General features: G+C 38.8%; 1 protein-coding gene across 1 annotated transcript in view; it reads left to right on the top strand.

The window, feature by feature from the left end:
• Positions 1 to 26024, top strand: part of flna (filamin A, alpha (actin binding protein 280)) — a 102788-nt gene that overhangs the window by 50080 nt on the left and 26684 nt on the right. Inside the window, 24 exon segments of the mRNA XM_039775565.1 lie at positions 8222 to 8470; positions 9026 to 9123; positions 12597 to 12744; positions 14043 to 14161; positions 14399 to 14476; positions 14558 to 14720; positions 14855 to 15055; positions 18369 to 18506; positions 18809 to 18935; positions 19017 to 19153; positions 19391 to 19584; positions 19748 to 19861; positions 20114 to 20257; positions 20370 to 20493; positions 20616 to 20776; positions 22194 to 22284; positions 22871 to 23040; positions 23174 to 23234; positions 23237 to 23290; positions 23654 to 23916; positions 24000 to 24318; positions 24529 to 24702; positions 25099 to 25261; positions 25818 to 25978. Of these exon segments, the coding sequence (XP_039631499.1) occupies positions 8222 to 8470; positions 9026 to 9123; positions 12597 to 12744; positions 14043 to 14161; positions 14399 to 14476; positions 14558 to 14720; positions 14855 to 15055; positions 18369 to 18506; positions 18809 to 18935; positions 19017 to 19153; positions 19391 to 19584; positions 19748 to 19861; positions 20114 to 20257; positions 20370 to 20493; positions 20616 to 20776; positions 22194 to 22284; positions 22871 to 23040; positions 23174 to 23234; positions 23237 to 23290; positions 23654 to 23916; positions 24000 to 24318; positions 24529 to 24702; positions 25099 to 25261; positions 25818 to 25978 (3651 nt within the window).

Here is a 26024-nt window from a genome sequence, read left to right on the forward strand (position 1 = left end):
AGTGAAGTCCACTGTATAAAGCAACTTTACTGTGAAGTGTCTGCAGGGAGTCTGTGGTAAGCCAAACTGCTATAAAACTGCGGTTAAAAAGTGAGCTTGTTGATTTGTGGATCAGGTTTTTAGAAATAGGTTCATGTTTCTAGCTTAAGTGTAGTTTTTTGAAACTGCAGTTTAACAGACCAAGCACATGGCTTAATTTTGGTCATTTGTCGTATTCTTCATTCAGAAGATTTGGGTAAAAGTTATGTCTAGTCATTGCCAGCATGTCGACTTCCTGCTCTCGTTGAGTCACCCAGAGTGCTTTGCAGGAGTGGCACATTTCAAAGCTTTTCCTTTTATCTTGATGTCAGTATTTCATTGCTGACATATATGCAGGCTTCTTACTTTAATTGGGATTATTCTCTCTTTCAGCTTGCAGCACTCCATCTCTCTCAGCCCTCCATAATAGCAAGGCTGTATTAAACTTGTTTGATGTCCGTTAACTAATTGCACAATTTAAAAACCAATGCTGTATTTGGAAAGTGGTGTGTTTTTTTAATATGCTACTAAAAAGCTATTGTTGGCCTAACCATACCTTGTAATTTAGGGAGATTGATTATGTATGTTGAGCATGCAGTGGTGGAACTGGACCGTGTGGTTTTTGCTATCCCATCGATGTCCTCTTAAGATGGCTAAACTTGTAACACTGTGAGACGTGTGTGGGTTTTTTTTTTTTATTTTCTCTCTCTCTCTCTCTCTCTCTCTCTCTCTCTCTCTCTCTCTCTCTCTCTCTCTCTCTCTCTCCTTCCTACTCCATTTTCTTTTCATGAGCTCTCCCTAAGAGATGCATGCAACACCCTTCGCAGCAAATATTTACATTGCATGTTCTTTTCTTGGCATCTATGCTCTGCCCTACAGTGAGTGGCAGTGGGACACTACCCTCTTCACTCTGATGCAACTAATGTAGTGGCAGAAGTAGTTGAATTTCTTTTTTTCTTTCTTTAAAGATATACTTGGTAAGTGGTTTTGCCTTGCCCTCTACCCAATAGTATTTCAGCTGATGATACAGTGATAGGTTTGTGCATTAAGTTCCCTTAACCGGAAAGAACAGTTTGCTTTTCTTTGTTGCTTTTATACATAGCATGCCCACTTGACCAGTTCAGAAATCTAGTGTGTATCCATGTTCACACATTGCTTGCATGAAATTTGCCTTCACCTTAATTGACGTTTTTAATGGTCTTGACCAACACCATTGCATCAGCTAGAAATACTATTCTTGTATATCACCATTGAATGCATATCTCTAAATCAAACCTTGGCAAATCAACAAAAGGACACAAAACATTGTTTCCAAACTGGTTTTATACTTTTGAGTTTTAATTGTTAAGCTAATTCACCATTGCCATTAAGAGTAAAGTGTAGCCATTCAATAAAACTTGAGTGGATACAAACCTCCACACTAAGAAACTTAATACTGGAAGCTGTCTGTCAAATATTAAACTGAAGTGCATGCAGACGTAGTGCAGCATATATTTGTGCTATAAGGATGTCATCGGGAAAAGGAGTTGGTCTTTTACAGTACAATGAATGCTGTCAGAATATATTCTTGTCTCTTGTGACTCTGTAATGCAATATGTAGGTACAGAAAATTACTTGGGTAGTGGGAGAGCATGGTCATGTTTTTTGAGAGCTTTAATTTTTAGTGCAGTGACTAAAATAGCCTTTCCTTTTCAGTATTCCTGCTCCCGATTTTCACTTTCTCTATCTATAAAATTGATGTTAACATATCTAAGCTTAGAATAATAGAGGAATAAGTAATGAAGTACAGTAGCTACTTTCCTGGAATTCCACTTAATAGTGTTAGTCCATTACACTCACTTCTATGGTGCCCTTCTGAATGCGAGTAGTCACGAAATTATTATTTATATAACCGTGTCCAGCTTCCAAGTAAGTTTATAGAGTAATTTGTGTTTGTATTGTTAACTGCTTTATAAAGACAATAAGAGAAATACCACAAGAGTGACTTTGTGAGATGACGGTCACAAATTGAATACAGGAAAGTCAGTTTTTTAAATGATTATCTTAGATGCATTTGTTCAATTTGAGTCAAAAGGATCTTGGAAATGAATGTTTGGAATGAAAAATAACTAAAACTGGCCACCTTAATACCAGATGACTTGTAAATCCAGTGCAACAACTTAGCATGTTCAGGTTAAATGGCTCAGTTTAGGATCTCATAAGTAACTGATGAGTGAATTGCTGTCTTTATTAAATTACTTTTTAAAATGAATAGTATGCATTGGGAAGTACATTGAAATGTTTCTTCCCCTTTGGTCTTTGCAATGCTCTACCTCTGAATTTGGAACAACTTTTTCTACCTTGCAGAAGTTAAGCTTAGAACTAAAGATAGAAGTTAAGCAATCCATGATATGACCAAAAATTTTTGAAAAAGTGCTACCAGAGTTCTGTGCCAGCCTGCCACTGCCATTGCCAGTATTTTGAAACTGTACAGAAGAACCTCGGCCATTGTTTGATCTGTTTTAGATTTACTCAAGATCATCGGTAATTTCAGTAAGGCGGGGAGCCCATGCAGATTGTGTGTGGAGGACAAATTAATATAATGCACATGGCACAGACTGCTCTCCACGAGTGCTACACTTCCATAGTCTTGCACCTCCCTGACCCCCCAGCTTTCATACCATAGGAACTGCCAAGAGCCTCAACTTTCAGTTTTGAACTAACACACTAAACTGATGAATAAATAAATTCTTAGTTATTCAAAAGGCATGTTTATTACCACAGATGTTGGAAAAGAGACATCGATGTGCAGTCTGCAAAAAGAAGCAAAGGGTAAGTTCATTCATAATGGAAAAATTGGAAACTTCATTTTAGTTCATTGAAATGCACTGTGGCCTCATTTGAAAGTGATCATTATTTGTTATGGTTTGGGGTAGCAACACAATAACAGTTATTATGGAGCTTGTTATCTATTTATACTCTAATGGATCAAGGATCAAGGTTAGAATTCTTTAGGATTGGTCACTAAAGTAGCCATGTATGTTGTTGTTGGTGTGTCTGGGCACTGGACTGACACCCCATCCTGGAGTCGTTCTTTAGTTGTGCCCAAAGCTGCCAGGATAGGCTTAATTGAATTAAAAAGTCACAGGTTTCATTCACCGACCACGCATTTTCACATTTAATTCACGTTAAGCTATCAAGTCTTGATCCAAGTCGGCCTCTACGTTGAACAGACTCTTACAACACCAGTACTTTGAGAAAGGGTTGAAGCCTTCCTTTCTCAAGTGCACCATTCAAAATTGTTGCAAGACACTAAACCAGATATGCTTTGAGATGCTGAAATCATCAGAATAAAGATCAAAGTGAAGATTGCCACTTAACAATGATGATTTTTATGGACTTGCAAACCAGATGTATTTTTGTGGGGTCTTGCTGATGTTTCAGTACATCCTATTAGAGCAGTGGGTATAATTGATGTTGCTTTGTTAAAGGTCACTTTGCCATTCAGTAATTGGATTTGGCTTGTCTATCATGCAGGTGACACGACTATTGGAAACACTAGGTCTATGGGTGTGTTTTTTTTTTTTTGGCTACTTACCCTGGTGGTAGGTGGGATTTTATTTGGATAATTGGTTTTGTGTAGTACATATTTGAAAAATTGGGTCACTGTTGCACAGGCCTGTTGGCTGTAATGAACCTGGAATCAGGGCCTTTGTCCCTTACTGGCTCTTGAGACGGGGAAAAAAAACGGCCATATGTAAGGATGCTGCTTTTCCTTTCAATCGGCAATAGTACAGTAAGAGTATGATTTGATGTATAGGACATTGGGGTTTGGGCGCTTTTTTGTTATACCTGTAGTTTACTATTTAGTAGGTTCTGTTGATGTACAGTAATGTCTTAAAGCTTTGTCATTAAAGTGTGATTTAATCATTAGGAGAGGGACATTACGCTTTTTGTTTTAATTTTAAAAAGCTGGATGGAATTTTTTTACTTTAGTTTTTACTTTGACAATGTCCACTTCATTTCACTTTCAGATACTTGTCTGCCAGCCAGTTTATTGCTAGTGGATTATCCTACTTGGTTTTCCTAAGATTAAAAGGCCCATCACCACTACTATGTAAAGCATACTGCATTTCTCCTCTTCATATAATGTAATAATAGAAAAGTCAGCCAAGTCTCCCCTACTGCAATAAAGTAGCTTTTAACAAATGAGAAATGGGTGAATAAAATAACAGGAGTTTTAAGTGTTTGTGCATCAAGCTGACTGTTTATTGTCTAAGAAATATAGAGTGGTCAGGCCAGTGCTGTGTTGATTATTGGCTGTAAATACTTTATTCTGACACGTAGCACTTTCCAGCTAGCATCTACAGTCTAGGAAACATTTCTTGGCTTCAGTTCAGGCTTGCATGTTGTTCCATTTGATCATGAATTGCATGCTCAACAAAGATGGTGTGATGAAAAGCCTTAACTTGGAGGGAGTGAGCACTCATTTTCTCTATGGGCTAAAATTACGATTAGGCATGGTAGGTGCTCTTTCATTCGTCTGCTATTGCTGCTTGTGTACAAGCATTATGGTAACCTCTCAGATTCCCAGTGTATGTTTGGTGCTGGTTGCCTCTTGCCACAAATTTAGCTGTGCTGCCTCATACATCCAAATGCTAGATATAAGAATGGGCAATGTTTTATGAGTTGTCCCCATATGTGGTTTCTTGATATACCATGACCTTCCCCTTTGTAAGTTTTATTGTGCCCAGTGATTGTATGGTTAAATGGATGGGTGCCCTGTCCAGATTTTTATTGTTGCTTGTGCTTACTGGTTGAGTTCTAACCCATAGGCCAAAGTGAACTCAATTAAGTGGGTTCAGTGATGGATGCTTAATCAAGATAAGATAAAATAAACTGTCTGGATATATAGTACTTTCTGTGTATTTGTATATGAATAAATATCCACACACAAGTATATGTAAAAATAGTTTTAAATCTCTCTTATGCTCTTCCTCTATGGGCCACCTCTTCCCAAACAAGAGAGAGCCCCCCATTTTAAAAATCAAACTTTCTTATAAGTTTTATGTCTTAGAAAAAGAATTGCTGACAGGCCTAATCCTGTACTTGGCAGTGTGTGACTCACAGCTGAAAGGCACACCCTTCTGTAGCTGAGGCGCTCTTTTCCCATCAGTTTGGCCTCCTCTGCTCTGCCTTGGTTTTTCTGCCAAGTCTGTAATAGGCTTAAAGGCTGAAACATGATTGCTTCTTTGCTGGATTCGTCCTCTCTCAAGTATGAGGCAAAGGATCTTGTGGCTCACTGCTGTTTCCCTTCCCCACCTCTACTCAAAAGTCTTCATGAATATTTATTTTTTTTTTTTCTTTTAATGGGTTAGGTAAATGGCAGAATTTTGGAAAAGGGCATTGCTTGTAACCGGTACGGTTATCCACTGAATATTCGTATACATGTATTTGCTTCACTAGGGTAACTGGTGAAGGTTTTGGTTTTGTTGTAGAAGAAAGGTGTCCAGCCAAGAGTGGTTGCCTGGAGCTTTACCATTTTCTTGGGCCAGTTTGTCTAAATTTCTGCTTGGGTCTACCTAGATTAAAGCAGGTTAAGGATGGAATTAGGTAACCTTCCAAGAGCCCAGCAACGGAGGCTATTTAGAAGAATGTTTCCCTGACAATGTTTTACATTTGTCCTAATAAATGTTAATTTCTTTAACTTTTTTAATTTGTATAATAGTTTTGAAGTCTAAAGTGTTTTTGTATACAGATGCTGATCAAGTAGCTATTTCATAGTTTCTTCTCAGCTGCCAGCCCTCGGGTTTTAAGCCTTACATATATATATTTTTTTCTTTGCTTATATACTTGCTGCACCTATCCAGCTTAAGACATAGGCTAGTTAAGGATACAACCCTGTACAAAGAACTAAAAGTTGAAGGAACTTGGTGAAAGTTAGATGATTGAACATCATTATCAAATTCTATGTGGGGCTGGTTCCCATTAAAAAGCCAGTGATGTCTGGATGAGCTCTGACTTCCTGCAGCCCTGAGTGAGCCGATGAAGCTCAGTAAATGAATGAACTTGTGATCGTCTTAAAAGGGAAAATAATTGAAACTACGGAAAGATGTCATGGCTCACCATTTCAAACTGCATTTCCAATACCCAACATTGTGAGAGCAGTTCTTCCTGATATTTGGGAGTCAGCAGTAAACCGACACATATAACACTTTTTGCTCTGCGTGTTTAATGCTCTACATTAATCTGTATTTTGATGTTATCCAGGTATACTGATTAGCACAAGATATACAAATCCATCTATATCTTGTGGTCACCTGGCCATGTGCATCTTATTGTAATTCTGAATGAAATACCTGCATTGGCAGAACAACTTGTTTTACTTATTGTTTTTTAAACCAGTTATTGGAATAACATGGTATATTCTGCACATTCTCATTAGTTGCTTACAAGTTAATATCACAGTATGACATCTGTGTGCATCTGATTACCACCAAGAAGAGCTAGTCTTTACCCCAGAAATGGGTTAGTTCAGTATAAGATGGCACCATAAATGTACCTGGCCAGTCTGCACTGCTTCTGCTGTTATTGTTCAGGAAACTGGTAAAGTGGCAAGGGCACAAGTATATTGAATATAGACTTGCAGGATGCTTTGCAGTGGTCAGACATTTTGGTTTATGAAAGCGGCTTCTGCAAGAACGTGAATAGCAGAATTCTTTTTGAATTCCAGGGCTAAGAGGTGGCTGATAAGATAATGGAGATTTGAAGAGTGTCACCGGTGTGTGTAGGTGCTTGTGGCCCCCACAGAATGCTGTCGGATATGAAGCTGATATTCTGGGTTGCCTGTTCATCATCATGAAGTTTTTTTTTCCCCTAACCCTCTTTTGATCCTACTCCCTTTTGGAGCTGGATGAGAAGAGAAATAATCCTGCAGTTTGAATGCATGTCAACATATCTTCCATGCAGAGCCTCTTAATTTTAAGAACAGGATGACAAGTAAAACTCACTATTTCAGCAAAGCATCAAAGTAAAATGATCTATTGACTTTGCATAGCCTGCTGTGACTGCTTATCATTTTATCATGGTTTGCTGTAAAATGTACATTAGCATTTAATCTCTGATACAGTGAAGAAGGAAGCTGCTAGATTTTATGTTTTAACTATTTTATTGTTCATCACTAGTGGTAAATATAAATTTGGCTGTCCTAAGAGGAATGCTGCTGGAAATTCTTCTTGAATTTAAACTCGGATGCTTAAGTCTGGAAGACAACCTTAACTCAGTTTTACTCTTGGCCTCTCTAGACATCTGCTTCAGGACTTTATTAGAATCTCTGCACTGCAACACCAAGACCACAGGAAAAAAATATTTATAGCACCTATCTGTGCCCTTCTTCAGTGCTTTGCACAAAACGTGACTTCTCAGCCCAAGCCAAAAAACTGGACATGTGTCAAGTTAGAAAATTTAAACTCTAGTTATTGTGATCCAGGCTTTTAACAGTAGACTTCACTACTGGAAAGTCACTCTTCCAAGTCCAGGAGTGTTCCAAGAAAGTTGAGCCTAGAAAAATTACAACAGGAACTACTCTGGTGTAAGAATGCATTTCTGTAACTTTTGGTGCACCATGAACTATATCTGGCTAGTCAAGTTTTAAGTACTGTATTCTTTTTTTACTATAATATGGAAGACAGTTGCCTTCACATAGTGTTTAAACAGTAAAGTATTAAGAAATTTAGTATAAAGTTTTGCTATTAGGAGTTATCAGACATAGACCCACCCCATAGAAAAATCATAGTCTGCCTAAACATATGCATAAGAAGGAAAAAGCAATCCTGCTTTTTTAAGTGCTGGTTTGGCTAGACTACTGAAATTCTGCTGTTTTCATTATTCTCTTGATAAATATTTCTTGTTGCCGTCTCGTATCTGTGGAAAACAGAATGAGTATTTTGATAAGCATCTGTTTTACTAAGGAGGCCCTGGGGCTTGTTGGGAGTGGTGCTTTGGAAAGCTACTCTGGGCTTTGGTTGGCATTCTTGGCAGTCCTTTCAGATGCAGTATTTTTTGCCACACTGCCAAGGGTTCTATCTTTTCTGGATTCCAGACCTTTTCCTAACAGTATCTGATCATGTATTATATATGGGGCTTTATTGAAATGTTTTAAGCTTGCATGTCATTTTTTTAACTTGAATACTGCACACTGATGCCAGTCCTTATTTCCTTTCAGACTCTAAAGCCATAGTAGACGGGAACCTGAAGCTGATCCTTGGCTTGATATGGACCCTCATCTTGCATTACTCCATTTCCATGCCTATGTGGGATGAGGAAGAAGATGAGGAGGTTAAGAAGCAGACTCCAAAGCAAAGGCTTCTGGGCTGGATCCAGAACAAGCTGCCGCAGCTGCCTATTACCAACTTCAGCAAGGACTGGCAGTCTGGCCGAGCACTTGGGGCCCTCGTGGACAGCTGTGCTCCAGGTATATCCAAAGCGTACTCAAATTTTGCTAAAGATTTATCAGTGAATACTCAAAACTACACTGCCACTTGTACAATCCCTGAAAATTCTTTCTTTGTGACCCCTAATTTACAATACTTGATGTGCTTTGACCATAAACAAATGTAGACAAAGGTGATTGTCCTGATTGACACAACCCATGAAAACTGTGTTTGTCTTTATGCAGAAGAGATTACAATTTTGGGCAGCTGAGCCATTTATTTTCCATCATATGAACACTTAAGGTCCCAAAATCTTAAACTGCTGGTGTGATTAGGCCAGGATATTCTGTTCTTTGTGGGTACTATGAATTATCTTTTATGCATACGTTTTTTTTCTTTTTTTTTTTTTTTTTTAAATTGGGTATATGTAATGGTTGTCTTCAGTCTTTTTATAATTTAGTAACAGTATGCCTTTCTCTGTTAGGAAAATTTTTCACATGGCCATCACACAGAGAATTGTATAATTTGATCTCTGGTTCTTAAAGCTCTGCTCATAACCCTGTACTTTATTTATTTATCTGTTTATTTTTTGGCAGGCCTGTGTCCTGATTGGGATTCATGGGATCAGACTAAACCAGTTGACAACGCTCGTGAAGCCATGCAGCAGGCTGATGACTGGCTGGGCATCCCACAGGTCAGGATGTTTTAAATGTTATGAAGCATGGACACTGTTCACCTACAGTTTGATCTAACCTTGGACTTAAAGCAGCCAGGCAGTGCTGCAAGACCCTTCCACTAAACAGTTATTCATCTTATTCCAATAGTAAGAATGAAAAACTGAAAGGAGAGACGTGCTAATTAATCTAATTGCCATTTGCTAATTAGTGCAATAGCAACATATGCAGTAAATATTCTGTACCCTTTCTATTTTCACCAGCCGCCTTAAGAGCTGGAGAAAACCCTTGATGGAACAGCCCACCATACGATACAAACTTGTTTTCGGTAACATAAAGCCTGTTTATTTTTAGATGCCAAATTGAAAAAACTGAATACTGACTGCTTGCGCATAGTAGTTTCCTGGCTTGTTAATCAGTTTGTGCAGACATACTGTGGGTTTCAGTCTGACAGAAATGTGTGTGCAAGAGGAATAATGTGTAGTATTAGTATTACTACTACTTCCAGCTGCTTCTGTTAGGGGTTGCCACAATGGATCATCTTGTTCCATATCTTTTCTGCCCTCTACATTTTGCTGTGTCACACCCGTCGCCTGCATGTTCTCTCGCCATATCCATAAACCTTCTCTTAGGCCTTCCTCTTGCCTGGCAGCTCTATCTTTAACACTCTCTTCCTAATATACCCAGCATCTCTCCTCTGCACATGTCCAGACCAACAAAATCTCACCTCTCTGACTTTATGTCCAAACTGCTGAACCTGAGCTGATCCTCTAATGTTCTCATTTATAATACTATCCATCCTCGTCACACCCAATGCAAATCTTAGCGTCTTTAACTCTGCCACCTCCAGGTCTGTCACCTGTATTTTGGTCAGTGCCACCATCATTGGTATATTAGTATTACTGCCTGTCTAAGACATCAACAAGACATTGTCAGTAAGAATCTGCTGCTAGTCTTTTAATATTATGATGCAAGAGCAGGAATACTAAACATCTGATCTATCTGGCAGCAATGTTTATTTTCATTCTCCACAAATGCCTCATGCAGGGGCTTAGCCCCATCTTTCAGGAATTCAATAGTATATTCCCACCACATACCAACATGGCACAGCCACTGACGTTTTACCATAAGCTATACGTGTGAAACCATTTTTGGGGAAAATAGCTGTGCTATTATGATGGTGCCTCAAAGCTGTAGGAGCTGTCATTTGATTATACTGTGTACAGTCTGCAACGCCCAAGAAAATCCTGTAGAAAAAAAAAAGCAGAGTCCTGGATTCAAGACCTGGACTAGACACCGTCTATGTAAACTTTACAGATGCTCCTTGTGTGTGTTTTGGGATTCTTCTCTGGGTGTTATAGTTTTTGTCCAACATAAGGTTCTGTATTCCACCAAAAATAGTGCGAAGTCAGGCTGAATGACAACCACAAATTGACCCTGTGGCAGTTGTACTTGTGTGAATGTGCACAAGTGCCATGCGATGGGCTGGTGCCCTGTCCATGGTGGGTTCCTACTTTATCCTTGATGCTGCTTGCATGAACTTCAGCCCCTGTGACCTTGAACTGAGTTAAGCAGGTTGATGGATATGCAAATATGCAAGAGGATTTCCTACAGTTAGTGGCATGAGCCTCTTGTTCCTAGTGACCCTTTAATCGGGGGGAGAGGATCCGAGAATGGGAGAACGACTAAACAGTGTGATTGATAAATTGCACTACATTTCTAGCAATGCCATCTTATCTTGCTCAACAGAAAGTATCCTAACTCACCACCTTTAACACAATTGGAAAAAGATGTCCCATAACCTTAAAGTGAGAAAAAATGAACTTATGACAAAAAAAAAACAACTTTTAAGTATATGTCAAGTCTTCATTTTTAAATAAAAAAAAAATAAAAACTACTCAAAAAAATTTTAACGAACACTTTGAAAACACATCAGATCTCAATGGGGCGGGAAAAAAAATGTGGATATCTATAATAATATGGACTGGGTAATGTGTTAGGCACGAAAGGATGCCACATTGTTTGATGGAAATGAAAATTATCAACGTACAGAGGGCTGAATTCAAAGACACCCAGGAAAATCAAGTGAAAAAAATGAGGCAGGCTAGTCCATTTTGCAGAAATTTCATTGCAGCGACTCAAAATCATACTCGGTAGTTTGTATTTCCCCTCCATGTTCTTGTATGTCTAATGAGAAAACGCCCTGGTCCAGATCTGGGAGGAGATCCCCTCCAGGACACCATCCATCACTGAGCACCTGGACAATCTGAGGTGCAACCTGGTGGCGTCGGATGGACCAAAACATAATGTCCCAGAGGTGTTCTATTCAATTTAGGTCAGGCAAGCTTGGGGGGGAATGGGCAGTCAATGTTATCAATTACTTAATCCTCCAGGTACTGCCTGCATACTCTCGCCAAATGAGGCCGGGTATTGTCGTGCACCAGGAGGAAACCAGAACTCTCTGCACCAGCACAGGGTCTGACAATGGGTCCAAGGATTTCATCCGGATACCTAATGGCAGGCAAGGTACTGTTGTCTAGCCTGTAGAGGTCTGTACATCCCTCCATGGATATGCCTCCCCAGACCATCACTGGCCCTCCACCAAACCAGTCGTGCTGAACGTTGTTACAGGCCGCATGATATTCTTCATGGCTTCTCCAGACCCTTTCACGTCTGTCACGTGCTCAGGGTGAACCTGCTCATCTGTGAAAAGAACAGGTCGCCAGTGGTGGACCTGCCAATTCTGGTTTTCTGTGGTAAATTCCAGTAGAGCTCCATGGTGCTGGGCAGTGAGCACAGGGCCCACTAGAGGATGTCAGAAACAGCCTGAGGGTGGCCCGAGGGCCTGATTGTTTGGTCAGAGACATTCACACCAGTGGCCTGCTGGAGGTCATTTTGTAGGGCTCTGGCATTGTTCATCCTGTACCTCCTTGCCCAAAGGAGCAGATACCAGTTCTGCTGATGGTTTAAGGACCTTCTACGGCCCTGTCCAGCTCTCCTAGAGTAACTGCCTCTTTCCTGAAATCTCCTTCATGCCCTTGAGACTGTGCTGGGAGACACAGCCAACCTTCTGGCAATGGCATGTATTGATGTGCCATCCTGGACTACCTGTGCAACCTCTGTACAGTCCAGGTATCACCTCATGCTACAAGTAGTGACAATGACCATAGCCAAATGCAAAACTGGGGGGGGTGGGGTAAATGTCAGTGACCTCCACCTGTAAAACCATTCCTGTTTTGGGGGTCGTCTCATTGTTGCCCCTCTAGTGCACCTGTTAATCAGTTTCAATTTCTTTGGTGTTATTGAAATTAACACCCCCCTCTGCTACTTAACTGACCAGATCAATATCCCAGACGTTTCATTCACTTGATGCTATACTCCTGATTAAAAAGTGTTCCTTTAATTTTTTTGAACAGTATATATCATTTGTTTGCATGTGTATAATCTGGATGGATAAAATCTTTACTTGGTTCACTTTATCTTGCCTAATCAGGTGATCACCCCTGAAGAAATTGTGGACCCCAATGTAGATGAACACTCTGTGATGACCTACTTATCTCAGTTCCCTAAAGCCAAACTAAAGCCAGGTGCTCCCCTGCGCCCCAAGCTCAACCCCAAGAAAGCCCGTGCCTATGGCCCAGGTAAGTTTAAGTTGTATGAGAAAACTGAACAACTGCTATTCAAGACTTTGTGTTTCATCTTTAAGCATGCACAGTTTGGATTTCTTATTCGACTTTTGGAAACAACCATCATAGTTTTACCACTACCATGTAACAACCTGCATAGTCATGAAGGGTTTACTTTAATAATTTATTGAATATTTAACATGTTATACTAAATGGATTGTCACTGTATACATATACAGTGTTATAGTGTACAGTATAAATTTTAACATGAGGTGGTGGTGTCTTTGTGCATTTTTAAAAAAAGTAAGAATTATACTTCAGAACATTGTCCTGGCATACTGCAAATAAACAACAATGTTGATCGTTTTTGTGCTGGTTGGGCGTTTCCAGATTACATTACTATGCAAAACCGTTCCATTATTGTGTGGTAAATTCCATATTTTAATAGTATACAATTATGAATGAATATGGTAGCACAGCGTAATAGAATATACCTATTTTAAAGCACTTTATAATTAGTGAAGCCTCTTTAAAAGCACGGGCTGTCTATATACGGAGGATTTTAATTATTTTTCAGACAAAACCGCTTAAAACCGGTTACCTTTAACATTTTTACATGTTTAATTCCTAACAGAAATGTATGATGAACTAAATATTACTTAGTTGAAATATTTTATAATGCTCCGGTCATATTTTATTAATTTTCATTATCTATTCAGTGATGCTTTTGTTCAAACCATATGTGACAAGTTTCCATATTTAGTCTGTCATATTTTTACTGTTAGATGCTGGTCCAGTTCAAATGTCTATCTTCTAAATATATTGAGACAGAAATTTTACTAGTGCTTTGTAGACCACGTTCAATAAGTGTCAAAATATTGCAACAGAAGCTGATTTGCTAGACGCAGCGGTTTAGGTTTTTATCTCAATTTAAAACCGGGCAATATTTTAAACATAAGCTTGTGAAGAGATCATCCTATACTTGAGTTGAAATAAAACGTTTAGGATAATGCTAGCCTTTTCTGGTTTTCATCAAGACTTCTTTTGGCACAGGGTATATGAAAGGCTTTAAGCTGCTTGCTTGTTAATCTTCATTTTACATAATTCACACCAATAACATTATGGATAAACACAAAGCGTTTTACAGATCAAACTAATAAAAAGATGAAGTATGGGGATAGCAATTAAATAGATATGGATGAAATCTACATATAAACTAAACTTAAATTGTGGTGAAATATCATCTGTTCTGTAACAGGAAATTGTGGTAATCCCCTGATGTTTACTGGTCTTGTGTGTGTGTTTCTTGTTAGGTATTGAACCAACTGGAAACATGGTAATGAAGCGTGCCGAGTTTACAGTGGAAACCATCAGTGCTGGTCTAGGAGAGGTGTTGGTGTATGTAGAGGATCCTGCAGGACATAAGGAGGAGGTATCAAACGATATTCCTTTTGAAGACCACTTATTTTTAATCGCATTACAGAGCATACTATACATTGCTCAAAGTCCATTATTTCAAAACATATACATATCTGTAGGTAGTATTCTCACTTGGATCATGAGGGAATAATGTCCTCCTAGTTGAAAACGGCTGTAAAATCTTTGTTAATCTTTATATTTTGCAGAATAGTTTTTAATCCAGTTTGAAATTTTTGTACTTTTTTATTAGGCTAAGGTCACTGCCAATAACGACAAGAACAGAACATATTCCGTCTATTATATTCCCAAAGTTACAGGCCCGCACAAGGTACGTTTTTGGTTTAGCTTCTGTCTGCTTAAGTTCTGGTTGTGTCTCGTTCTGTTTAACATATTTCTCTCCCACAATAAGGTGACAGTACTGTTTGCTGGGCAACACATTTCCAAAAGCCCATTTGAGGTTGATGTCAGTATGGCCCAGGGAGACGCTAGTAAGGTGACTGCCCAGGGTCCAGGACTTGAGCCTAGTGGGAACATTGCAAACAAGACTACCTACTTTGAAATCTTCACTGCAGGTATATAACAGTCTGCCTTTTGCCTTTTTTGTTGCTATATTGAAATGTGGGCAAAATACTACCTTAGTATTTCATGAGATCAAGTTAGTGGCATTTTAATCAGAAAGCATTTCTTTCACTCTAATCCATCTCAGGTGCCGGGGTAGGAGATGTTGAAGTAGTGATTATTGATCCCAGTGGCAAAAAGGACACCGTTGAATGTCAGGTGGAGGACAAAGGGAACAGCACCTACCGCTGCACCTATAAGCCAAAGCAGGAGGGCCCCCATACCATCATAATCAACTTTGGTGGTGCACAAATTCCCAAGAGTCCATTCACTGTGACCATTGGGGAAGGTAAGAATTTGGGTGGGTGCTGAAAGCATAAAAAGTACATTGTAAATCTGTGTATGAGGTTAACTGGTGACTCAAAACTGACTTGTTTTGGTTGAATCCTATCCTGGGTAGTTGTTCCTTTCAGTTTTGGTTCCAGGCTTGAGCCTTATGCTTCCAGGATGGATGAATGCAACGTGAGACGGTGTATTGGTACATATTTTAGGAAACTGTAGGGTTTTGTTTTCTCTTTGGACTTTTTACTGTTTCTCAGAGTTAAGAGAAGATCAGATTTTCCAAAACCATATTATGCCACTGTTGTAATCACCCATTCAGCCAACTTATGCAGGTTTAGACCTCAGTTCATGCAGAAGCCATTTTCCTTGTTGATTTAATCACTTGTCTTTTTTTCTCACTCTGTTCAACATGTTCTTCTTTAGGCTACTGTGTATCAACAGCCAATAAGGGTGGCTTTAACCTTCTTCTGATGTCACTTCCTTTATTTGATGATGCCTTTCCCTGTCCTGCTGCTGATCTTCTCCTGTTTTCGGTATCTTCTCTCTGCTCCCACTGCATGTTTTTGTATGTGCTTTACTGTATGCCTGATGGAATTTGTAGAGCAGCATACTTACACCTGTCCCTTGATGTAAATGGTACATTTCTCAAAGGTTCTGTTAATAGGAGTTTTAAGTTATGCTGCTAAACCAGATGATAGCCTTCTAAGTGGTGACCTGTAAACCCACCAAGTTTATGATAAGTGATATATATTTCTCATGGTTTTACTCTGGCAGTGTTTTGTTTTAATATAGCTTAGACTTTACTGGTCTTTTGATAACTTGACAGCTATATAATTTGAGACTTTTTTTTTGGGTCACCTTCCTGACCATGGTTTGATTTCAGTTTGCATGCTGTCCTCAGGGTTGCTTGGGTTTTCTCAGAGTACAACTGTCTCTTGCCACTTCCTGATGTACATATTGGGTTTACGTTAACTGCCAATTTTGACAAACCTATGTTAATTATTGTAAACAAAATGTATACACTAAAAAGGGCAGTGACGTAGCAAAACATTTTCTACAAGACAAGCTGAAAAGGTACAAGTGAGTCAGTGGAACTGTGGCTGTTTAATGTACAAAGTAAATGGGTTTATGTCAACACATTTTTCTGTTTAGTTTTATGAGCGTTACTACAGTAAGTGAAATGAAAGTTTTTATGGCCCTATAGTGGCAAATGTTGGTATAATTGGTGCAACCCCACTTGCAAAGGGCGAATAAGCCTTGTTATAATAAAATAGGAGCTGCCACCACACTGTTGCACTATTCCAGAATAATGGCACAAAAGAGCAAGGGTGATGCATTTTCAGTACAGAACTCATTTGTGGTGTGTTGCTTTTTATTACCAAAAACTGATGAAAGGTGTAATGAGCCTCTTGTGAAGATGAGGAATTTCATAGGTGGCTTTATATGTTTTGAAAGTATGGTTTGAGCCTCCTATTATGAGCTCAGAGAGAGATGGAGTAGGTTAGAGAATACTGACATAAAGTGAAAATAGTTTGGTTTCACTTTTAAACCTTTCTGTGATGTGCCATGCTTCTCACTCTGAAATGTATTGTATCAGAAACAAAGGTTGTTAGTCTAGATTGGCTTTGGATGCTGTCCACTAGTTTCAGTGCCACATTTATGAAGCCTGAAAAGTTGGCATTTTGGCTTATCGCTGCTTGGGCACAGAATTGAGCAGTGACTTATGGTGTAGAGAGGGCTTTCTACAGAAGTTTTAGGATTAATGGCGTACTCTATTTTTTTCAGAACCTTCCAAACAGACTGAAGCTGCATTTGAAAAACCATTCTAAACAGCCTTACTATATATCAATTTTATGTAGTGATCTACAAGCAGGGATGTGTAGCACAAAATGAACATCACTCAACTCTCTGAATGCTGTGTAGACTGTAGTGTATCTGTGATACAGATTTCATTAGCAGCATTGTACTTTTCAGTTCAACATTGTAACCTCTAGGCTGCACGTAGGTTTCATCTTCATACATTTCTACAAGTTGTAATGTATTTGATGGGACAATTTGTTAGATTCCTTCTCAAGTAAGATTACAAAGTAAATGGAAAGGATAGAATTGTTAAGGCCTTGTGTTAATGTACTCTGAGGAGTAATATAAACAAAGCAGTACTTTATGAACTGCCTGTCTTAGTAGCTGGCAACGGCACACCGAGTGTCACAGAGACAACAATGCCCCTGCTTGCATTGTTTTGACATGTAGGTACAATCCAATTTTTTGTGATGGGCAGACTTGGGGATTCTGATTTAATCAGTTGATGCTTAAAGTAGAATGTTTTTAATGTTTTAGCCAGGAATGTGGCTTCCTAACAGCTCCAATCACTGCTTTCCTCTTAATCTTGGAGCTTGAATGCCTGGGAAGGTGAGGGATATGTGTTCCCCGTAGTATTTCATTTTTCTTAATCCAAACCTTACATGTTTGAATGTCACTTCTTTTTTCCTTTCTTTGGGAAAAAAAAAAAAATTATTACCCTCCACATAATCACTGTTTCATTTATATTTAAACAAGGAGCACTAGTATAGTCATTTTACATATATTAACCTCTATGGTATAGGGGTTTCATCCACTAGGGTCTGTAACAAAGCAAGACATTGTGCTGATTTTTTTTTTTTTTTTAATATAGAACTTTAAATAAAATGGGACTTATGTAGATGTAGAGTGGGAATTTGAAATGAAACCACAAGTTTCAAGCAGTCTTGTACACCTCAGATAGGAGCCTGCTGTGCTCTATCATCACTGGAATAAATTTAAAGATGGATGAAGTGTTATACTTCTGACCTGCTGCATACCTTCCCAGGAATTTGAAATTTTGGAGTGACAACACCAGACTAATGGCAGTTTGAAAGACTCTACCATAAACGTTATAAAGTAGCAACCGACTGTTTTCTGTAGGTGTCATTGATTATCGCAATACTGGTATTCTGCTGCATCATGTTTTGATCAAAAGCATTTCTGTGCCATGATGACAGTTTACTTTCAATTTGAAAATATGTGATAAAGCATAAAAGGGAAGAATTATAAAACGGTGCATTTTGATATTTTTGAGATTTATGCATGCAGACTGCCCAGTATGTGTGGTGTTTTTTATTTTTATTGTATTAGTCTTTATTTTGTAATTCTCATTGTGCTGTGCTGTGCCGTGCCTTGTGAGTGACTATAAGAATTTGCATTCTCATGAAACCAAGCAGTAGTAATGGCTGTTTTTCCTCCTTGTTTACTTTCAATATAAAGTGACTGAAAGAACAAGTTTCAGTATGTCTCCTCTCCTGCAGCTTGCAATCCATCACTGTGTCGTGCCAAAGGTCGTGGATTACAACCCAAGGGTGTTCGTATTAAAGAGACTGCAGATTTCAAGGTGTACACAAAAGGAGCTGGCACTGGAGACCTTAAAGTTACCATCAAAGGGCCAAGTAAGCATTTTGGATTTCCTCTAAGCAAAAAAAAGGAGTAAGTGAACCAACTGGATTTGTAGACTGTTAACTTGAAGACTCTGTGGGCAACACATTGTCTTGATGTTTTCTAGTCAGTGTGACAGAAGTGTCTTCTCTGTCTAAACACTAGATTATATTTGAGATTAGATTATTCATAACACGTATCTTGGTGGTTTAAATTCCCTTCCCAAGCTTTTGCATAATTTATGTATATATGCATGTATTTAACAGTAGTGCATGTGCTGTATTTGGCAGAGGACTCACAGAGGCTTTCTTTTCAGAGGGGCTAGAAGAGCCAGTGAAGCAGAAAGATCTTGGTGATGGTGTCTATGCTTATGAGTATTACCCAAAAACTCCTGGGAACTACATTGTTACAATTACCTGGGGTGGCCAGCAAATTCCTCGCAGGTGAGGTCCTTCTCTACTTTTCTCTGAGTCCTCATTTTGTTTTAAGTCTGAAATACTAACCTCTGCACTTCTTCCCACAAGCCCATTTGAGGTCAAAGTGGGTACAGAAGCAGGCCCACAGAAGGTTCGTGCTTGGGGTCCTGGACTTGAAGGTGGAGTCGTTGGCAAATCGGCTGATTTTGTGGTGGAAGCTGTTGGTGATGATGTTGGAACACTTGGTAAGTTTCGGTTTATAAACTGTACTTCATTTAGACAGAGTTTTGGAAAAGACTTATGTTTTTTATAGTCACAGTAATGTAAGACTGCCTAGCAATTTAGATGATCAAAAAAATAAATTGTATTTAAAATCAACTGCTCCAATATTTAAACAGTGTATGATTTTAAGTGTTGTTAAACCAGGCATAGCAACTGGAGAGTAGCTCTCAAATCGTGATTCTTGTATTTTTTTTTTTCAGGCTTCTCAGTTGAAGGACCATCACAGGCAAAGATAGAGTGTGATGATAAAGGTGATGGTTCTTGTGACGTCCGCTACTGGCCCACTGAGCCTGGAGAGTATGCTGTGCATGTTCTCTGCAATAATGAAGATATACAGTACAGCCCATTCATGGCAGATATCAAAGCAGCCCCCAAAGACTTTTATCCTGATAAGGTAACTCATTGGTTTGGCAAGCATGGTGTTCACACTAAGATGTGGTGGTGTTTGTTTTTTCTGACCTGTAATTTTCAGAGTTTAGCATGCAAAATGTTTAAGTTTTTAAAAATGTATCCTTCTGTTCAGATGTACCAATTTGAACATTTTCTTTCTGTTCCAGGTTAAGGCTTTTGGTCCTGGTTTAGAGAAAACTGGGTTAGCTGTTGGAAAGCCAGCAGAGTTTACTGTGGATGCTAAGCAGGGAGGCAAAGCTCCTCTAAAGATTCAAGCACAGGTAAATCTAGATGCTTTTGCAGCCTGGTATTTAGGGCCTGTTGTATTGCTGGTGCTGTTTTTAATATGGCCTTTCAGTGACTTGATTTTTGTTGTTGTATAATTGTATTTTTTTTTGATGCTAAAACACAAATCCCCTGGCAGGGTTCTTTTAAATTCTTCTCCAAATCATGCTAATGTTAGCTTTTGTTCTTGTGGCTGTGCTGTTGCTTTTTTGTAGTAAAATCTATATATGTTCCTTTTTCCCTTTTAGGATGGTGAAGGAAATCCAGTTGACGTGCAGGTAAAGGATAATGGAAACGGTACATACAGCTGCTCCTATACTCCTCGCAAGCCATTGAAGCACACTGCCATGGTATCCTGGGGAAGTGTGAACATCCCCGACAGCCCATTCAGAGTCAGTACTGTTGCTTTTATTTTTATTAAATGTCAAATGTCTGTGTGAAGAGGAATGACATATTTGTAGTACGTAGTAGTAGTTGTTTCTAATGATTTTCTGGTCCCTGCAGATGAACGTTGGTGCTGGCAGTCACCCCAACAAAGTAAAAGTATCTGGACCTGGTGTGGCCAAGACTGGTTTGAAAGCACATGAGCCTACATACTTCACAGTGGACTGTGCAGAAGCTGGGCAAGGTAACCCATTTCTATTCTGAAGTTGTGTATTATATTCCACTTTTATGAATGGGACTATCTAGATGATTTGTGGTATTTTACTGATCTTGCATCAGGGTTAACTTGTGTGCTTTTTCTTACAGGAGACATTAGCATTGGAATTAAGTGTGCTCCTGGGGTTGTTGGCCCGGCAGAGGCAGATATTGACTTTGACATCATCAGAAATGACAATGACACTTTCACAGTAAAATATACTCCCCCTGGTGCTGGGAGTTACACTATCATGGTGCTATTTGCAGACAAAGTAAGTCTACAAACTTTGTTTATAAATACAATATTCCTGCCATATCCTCATCCATTTCATATTCTTATCCTGTTATCTACAAAATAGTGAGAAAGTTGGGAAATATTTATACAGTGATTCTAGTTAAAACTCCAGCTGGAGTGTCAGGCAGTCTTAGCAATTGTTTCAGATAGAAAGCATGATTTAATATTTTAAAAAGTAATTCCTGAGGTTTTTTATTGGGTGTTTTTAAACTAAGATTTTTTTTTTTTTTTAAAAACTTCACACGTAAGAAAATATATAGGTAATTTACAATATAGTTAATATAAAGTTTTCCATTTCAAGTCAATTCATGTATAACACCGGCTTCATTTTGCACTTAGTCTTCATATTTACTGGCTCAGTAAACCAGTTTAGTTACCAACTGTGTACCAGTTTCTGGGACAGTACATCATCAAACTTCAAGCAGCCAAAAAAGTGAAAGCATTCTGTGAAGTTACTAGGTGGTGATATGAAGAATGAGTTAGTTTGCATCATTAGACTGGTGCTTAATGTAATACTGAATGTGGTGTTTTAACACTTTACCCTGCAAGTCAATCAGAGTTTAAACAGGAACTATAAAAACTCAAATTTGGGTGTACGAATTCCTCTAATTTAAAATGCATCTATTTATTGTTCAGTGCTTTTATGAAAGTTAATTTATATTCATAGTAGAATTTGAATGGTAAAATATCCATCCATGTTTCTGAACTACTGGAACACTGCAAGCCAGAGTTTATCCTGCAGCGTTATGCACATAACAGAGTACACACTTGAAAAGACCCTTGTTCACTAATATATCAGGCCAGTTTTGAGTTGCCTGTTAACTTGCCATGCACACATATTTTTTTTTTTTTTTTTAAGCATGGGAAAGAAATCCCAAGCAGGCACTAGATTGTGAGGCAGCAATATATAACACTTTGAATCCATGCAGCCTCCAAAACCATGCACACAAGCTGACTGTTGTAGGCCTGGAAACTGTCATTCTGAAAATCCAACCTTTAAAATGTGCAAAACTCTGATCTGGATTTGTTTGTGATTTCAAGCAATATCTTGTTTTAGTTTCTAGCTATTTCTTTTTCTACTTATGTTTGCAAACTGTCTGGGTAAATGGCTTTCTGCTACAATTCTGTATCTACCAAACCCATAAAGACTGTTGAAAGAGGAAAATCTGAATCTGACCCCTCATGAGCAATTGCATCCACTTCACTTCCTTAGTCAGGAGTATATAAAGTTTCTAAAGGTGGAAGAAATTAACTAATAACATGTAATTCATGTTTTACATACCTTTTGTAGGAGATGTAATACACCCAAGTTTTACAATTTGTACCAAGTAATGCTAATAAATGTAAATGTTAATTTTGCATGACACTTGGTTCTCGAACTGTTCTCTTTTTAGGCTATTCCCATGAGCCCGGTCAGAGTCAAAGTGGATCCATCACACGATGCCAGCAAAGTGAAAGCTGAAGGACCAGGGCTAAACAGAAGCGGTGAGTGTGCAGGGGTGTGGGGGAAGACCATCTGTGTCCTGACACTCTAGATTTACTTAAAAGGAAAAGTAGTTTTAGCTCTGCCACCACCCACCATTTGCTTATGTTTGGAATTCTTTTACCTAGGTTAATGTGACATTGATATGCATGTTAAAATAATTCCTAAAACCAAGTTCAAAAGGTCTCCTATTAGAGACTTCTTCATAATGAGAGCTTCATAGATGAGGCATTTAACCTTGCCAAAAGCTATCCCCCTTTTAGACTAAAAGTTTGAGGCGTGTGATTATATTGCTCATTATTTAGTAATTTTAGTTAAATGTGTGTTGATGAGCAATATGAAAATACAAACTTGCTGCTTATGTGAATTTGATCCCATGCCCAACTTAACCATCTATTGCCTACAAATACCTTTGTCTATCTCTTTCTTAATTGAAGCTGCAGTGCACATTTAAAGCATGCTGTAGGAGTATACATGAACTGCCTTATCTTACTCCCTAACCCAAAAAAATATTTTAATGCCTTACAGTGTCAGTACAGTATGTACCAACTCCTGGTTATCTAATGGTGTTTTGCTCTTTATAAATAGGCATTGAGCTGTGCAAGCCAACCCATTTCACAGTAAACACCAAGGCTGCAGGAAAAGCAAAACTGGATGTGCAGTTCACTGGGCAAAATAAAGGAGAAGCTGTTAAAGATTTTGAGATTGTCAATAATCATGATAGTACATATACAGTCAAGTACACACCAGTGCAACAGGTGAGCAGTTCCATTTTATAAATTACTTTATAAAATAGATACATACGATTTTAAGTCTAAATGGAGCACCCTTGTGTGTTTAATTTTCTGTATTGGAAGTTAAGGAAATAACAAATAATGTCGATGTTAATAGGGAAGCATGGGAGTAAATGTAACTTATGGAGGAGACCCCATTCCAAAGAGTCCCTTTTCTGCTGGGTGGCACCAGCACTTGACCTCAGCAAGATCAAGGTAGCAGGCCTTGGAGACAGTAAGTAACTTCATACAGATGATCCATTTATTGTGTCTTATTTCAAAGTTTAACAATCCATATTTCATTACTGATCTCGGCCTCTCTGAGTTTTAACTTTTTCAGCATGATTTTGTCCAGGAGCCATAGAGCACTTTGCTATCATTGTTGTGGGTACAGCAATTATTATTATTTTTTTTTATGGAACTTCATTTTTTCCCCCCACCCACCCTGGTTAAGTCATAACAGTTAGCGGTATCTTATCAATACACTTGTTTATGCCTACAGTATATTGCTTTTACATTAGCATATTACTAGGAATCTATAGTACATATACACAAAATGGAAATTTCACCTGAACATGAATTGTTAATTTTTTTGCAGAGTTAGAAGTGGGCAAAGACCAGGAATTCACAGTTAAATCTAAGGGTGCTGGTGGACAGGGCAAGGTTACTGCTAAGATAACTGGACCCTTGGGCAAATCTGTACCTTGCAAGGTTGAACCAGGCCTGAGCCCAGACAACAGTGTGGTGCGTTTTATTCCACGAGATCAAGGACCACATGAGGTTGAACTAGCTTACGATGGTGTCCCTGTGCCTGGAAGCCCCTTCCCTGTTGAGGCAGTACCCCCTACAGATCCTAGCAAAGTAAGAATTTTTTCCAACGCCTTATCTTGGATGGCACTCCCATGTGTGAACACCAATAAATACTTTCATTTCTGCTTCAATAGGTGCTTTGCTCCGGTCCTGGTCTGGAGCATGCAAAAGTTGGAGAGACTGGTAAATTCATCGTTGACTGCACCAATGCTGGCCCTGCAGAGTTGACTATTGAGATCATTTCAGACAATGGCATGGAGGCTGAGGTACACATCCAGGATAATGGAGATGGTACATACACAATCACATATATCCCACTGTACCCTGGAGTATACACCATCACAATTCGATATGGTGGGCAAGATGTTCCCAACTTTCCCACTCGTGTCATTGTGGAGCCTGCAATTGACTCCAGTGGTGTCAAGGTGTTTGGACCAGGTGTTGAGGGAAAAGGTCAGTGGTTTTTTATTTCACTCTACTTAATGAGATCATAAGTGGCTTAGTACATAAATTGTCGATTGAATACTTGGTAAACTGATGTCATTTGAGCCCTTTAGTCTCTTAGTAAGAATTCTATCCTTTTGTAGAAGTGGTCAGATTGTCCTTGACCTTGATAATCTTTAACACTGAGCAAGTTTAAAATTGTATATCTGTTTATCTTAGGAGTTTATCGAGAGGCAACAACAGATTTCACTGTGGATGCACGTGCTTTAACTAAAACTGGTGGCAACCACATCAAAACCCGCATTAACAACCCCTCTGGCAACCGCACTGATGCCCTCATCCGTGATCTTGGAGATGGTATATACCAGGTGGAATACACCCCTTATGAGGAGGGTAAGTTGAAGTTCTGCTTTTGAAATACTAAAACATTCTTTAATGGGCTGTTCAAGGTATTCTTTTTTTTTTTTTTTTTTTGTTAGATGCCCCTTACAACACTGACATAAATTGTCCCCTTTGATTCCAGTTTTCACAGAATGTTCTTGTATTTAAGAGAGATACTTGTAATAGTATAATTTTGTAGTATACTGGAAAGCAGCTGGCTTTCTTTGTGGAAGAAATAAGATGATACAGATAGTTTCTTTCATCTACTAGGTGTCCTGAACATGTTGCTAATGAAGTGTTGTGTAAAATTCTTGGTCTCTGTAACACATGCCTGAATAATTAGGCTACATTTGTGAGTTTGTGTTCAACACCAGATGATGATAAACATCTTCCTTTTCAACACCAAAGGCATTCACTCTGTGGAAGTAGCTTATGATGAAGCACCTGTACCCAATAGCCCCTTCCGGGTACCAGTGACTGAAGGCTGTGACCCCTCCAGAGTAAGAGTGCATGGGCCAGGCTTGCAGAGTGGCACCACTAACAAACCCAACAAGTTCACTGTTGAGACCAGGTAAATCATCTTATGGCAAAGGCAGGCTGTTGTTACCTTTCACCTCGGCAGTTATGTACTTCTATACGAATGTGGCCTTTGTGTCTGTGGATTGCACTTTGCATTATGTAATGTTTATAATCCAATAAATTAAAGCTAAACGTAGACCCATTATGATGTAGCATTATTGTTCTCAGTGAACATTCTTTTATATATAATTTTAAATTTTAATATAATATAATGGAAGTGTTGTACATATAGGAAACTTTTAACTCCTACAGTACGTGCTGACATCTTGTGATTTATGTCCACATATAAGATTGCTGTTATGAAACCATTGCATTTAAAGTCAGTTTTTGTTTGCACTGCATTGGCTCTAGGTATACCATTCACTTATGTCAGCAGTCTTCAATTTGAAATGGGAGGAAACCTATTATAAATTATGAAACTTTGGCAGTAGGCGCAGAATCTTTTAATTTTGGAAGGAGGGAATGTTTATTTTGCAAAAACATTTTGTGTAGTTTGTTGCTTGCTTATTTCATTCCGTGTACGATTCATTTCTCACGTTTGGCTAAAGGGGTGCTGGTACAGGTGGTCTTGGCTTAGCAGTTGAGGGTCCCTCTGAAGCAAAGATGTCCTGTACAGATAACAAAGATGGAAGCTGTTCAGTGGAGTACATTCCATACGAGCCAGGAACTTACAACTTGAATATCACCTATGGTGGACATCCAGTTAGAGGTGAGTTGAGTGATTTTGTTTTTGAATGGCTATTGCTTTTCTGCAT

This window comes from Polypterus senegalus, chromosome 13, assembly GCF_016835505.1.
Source record: "Polypterus senegalus isolate Bchr_013 chromosome 13, ASM1683550v1, whole genome shotgun sequence".
Classification (NCBI taxonomy): Eukaryota; Metazoa; Chordata; class Cladistia; order Polypteriformes; family Polypteridae; genus Polypterus; species Polypterus senegalus.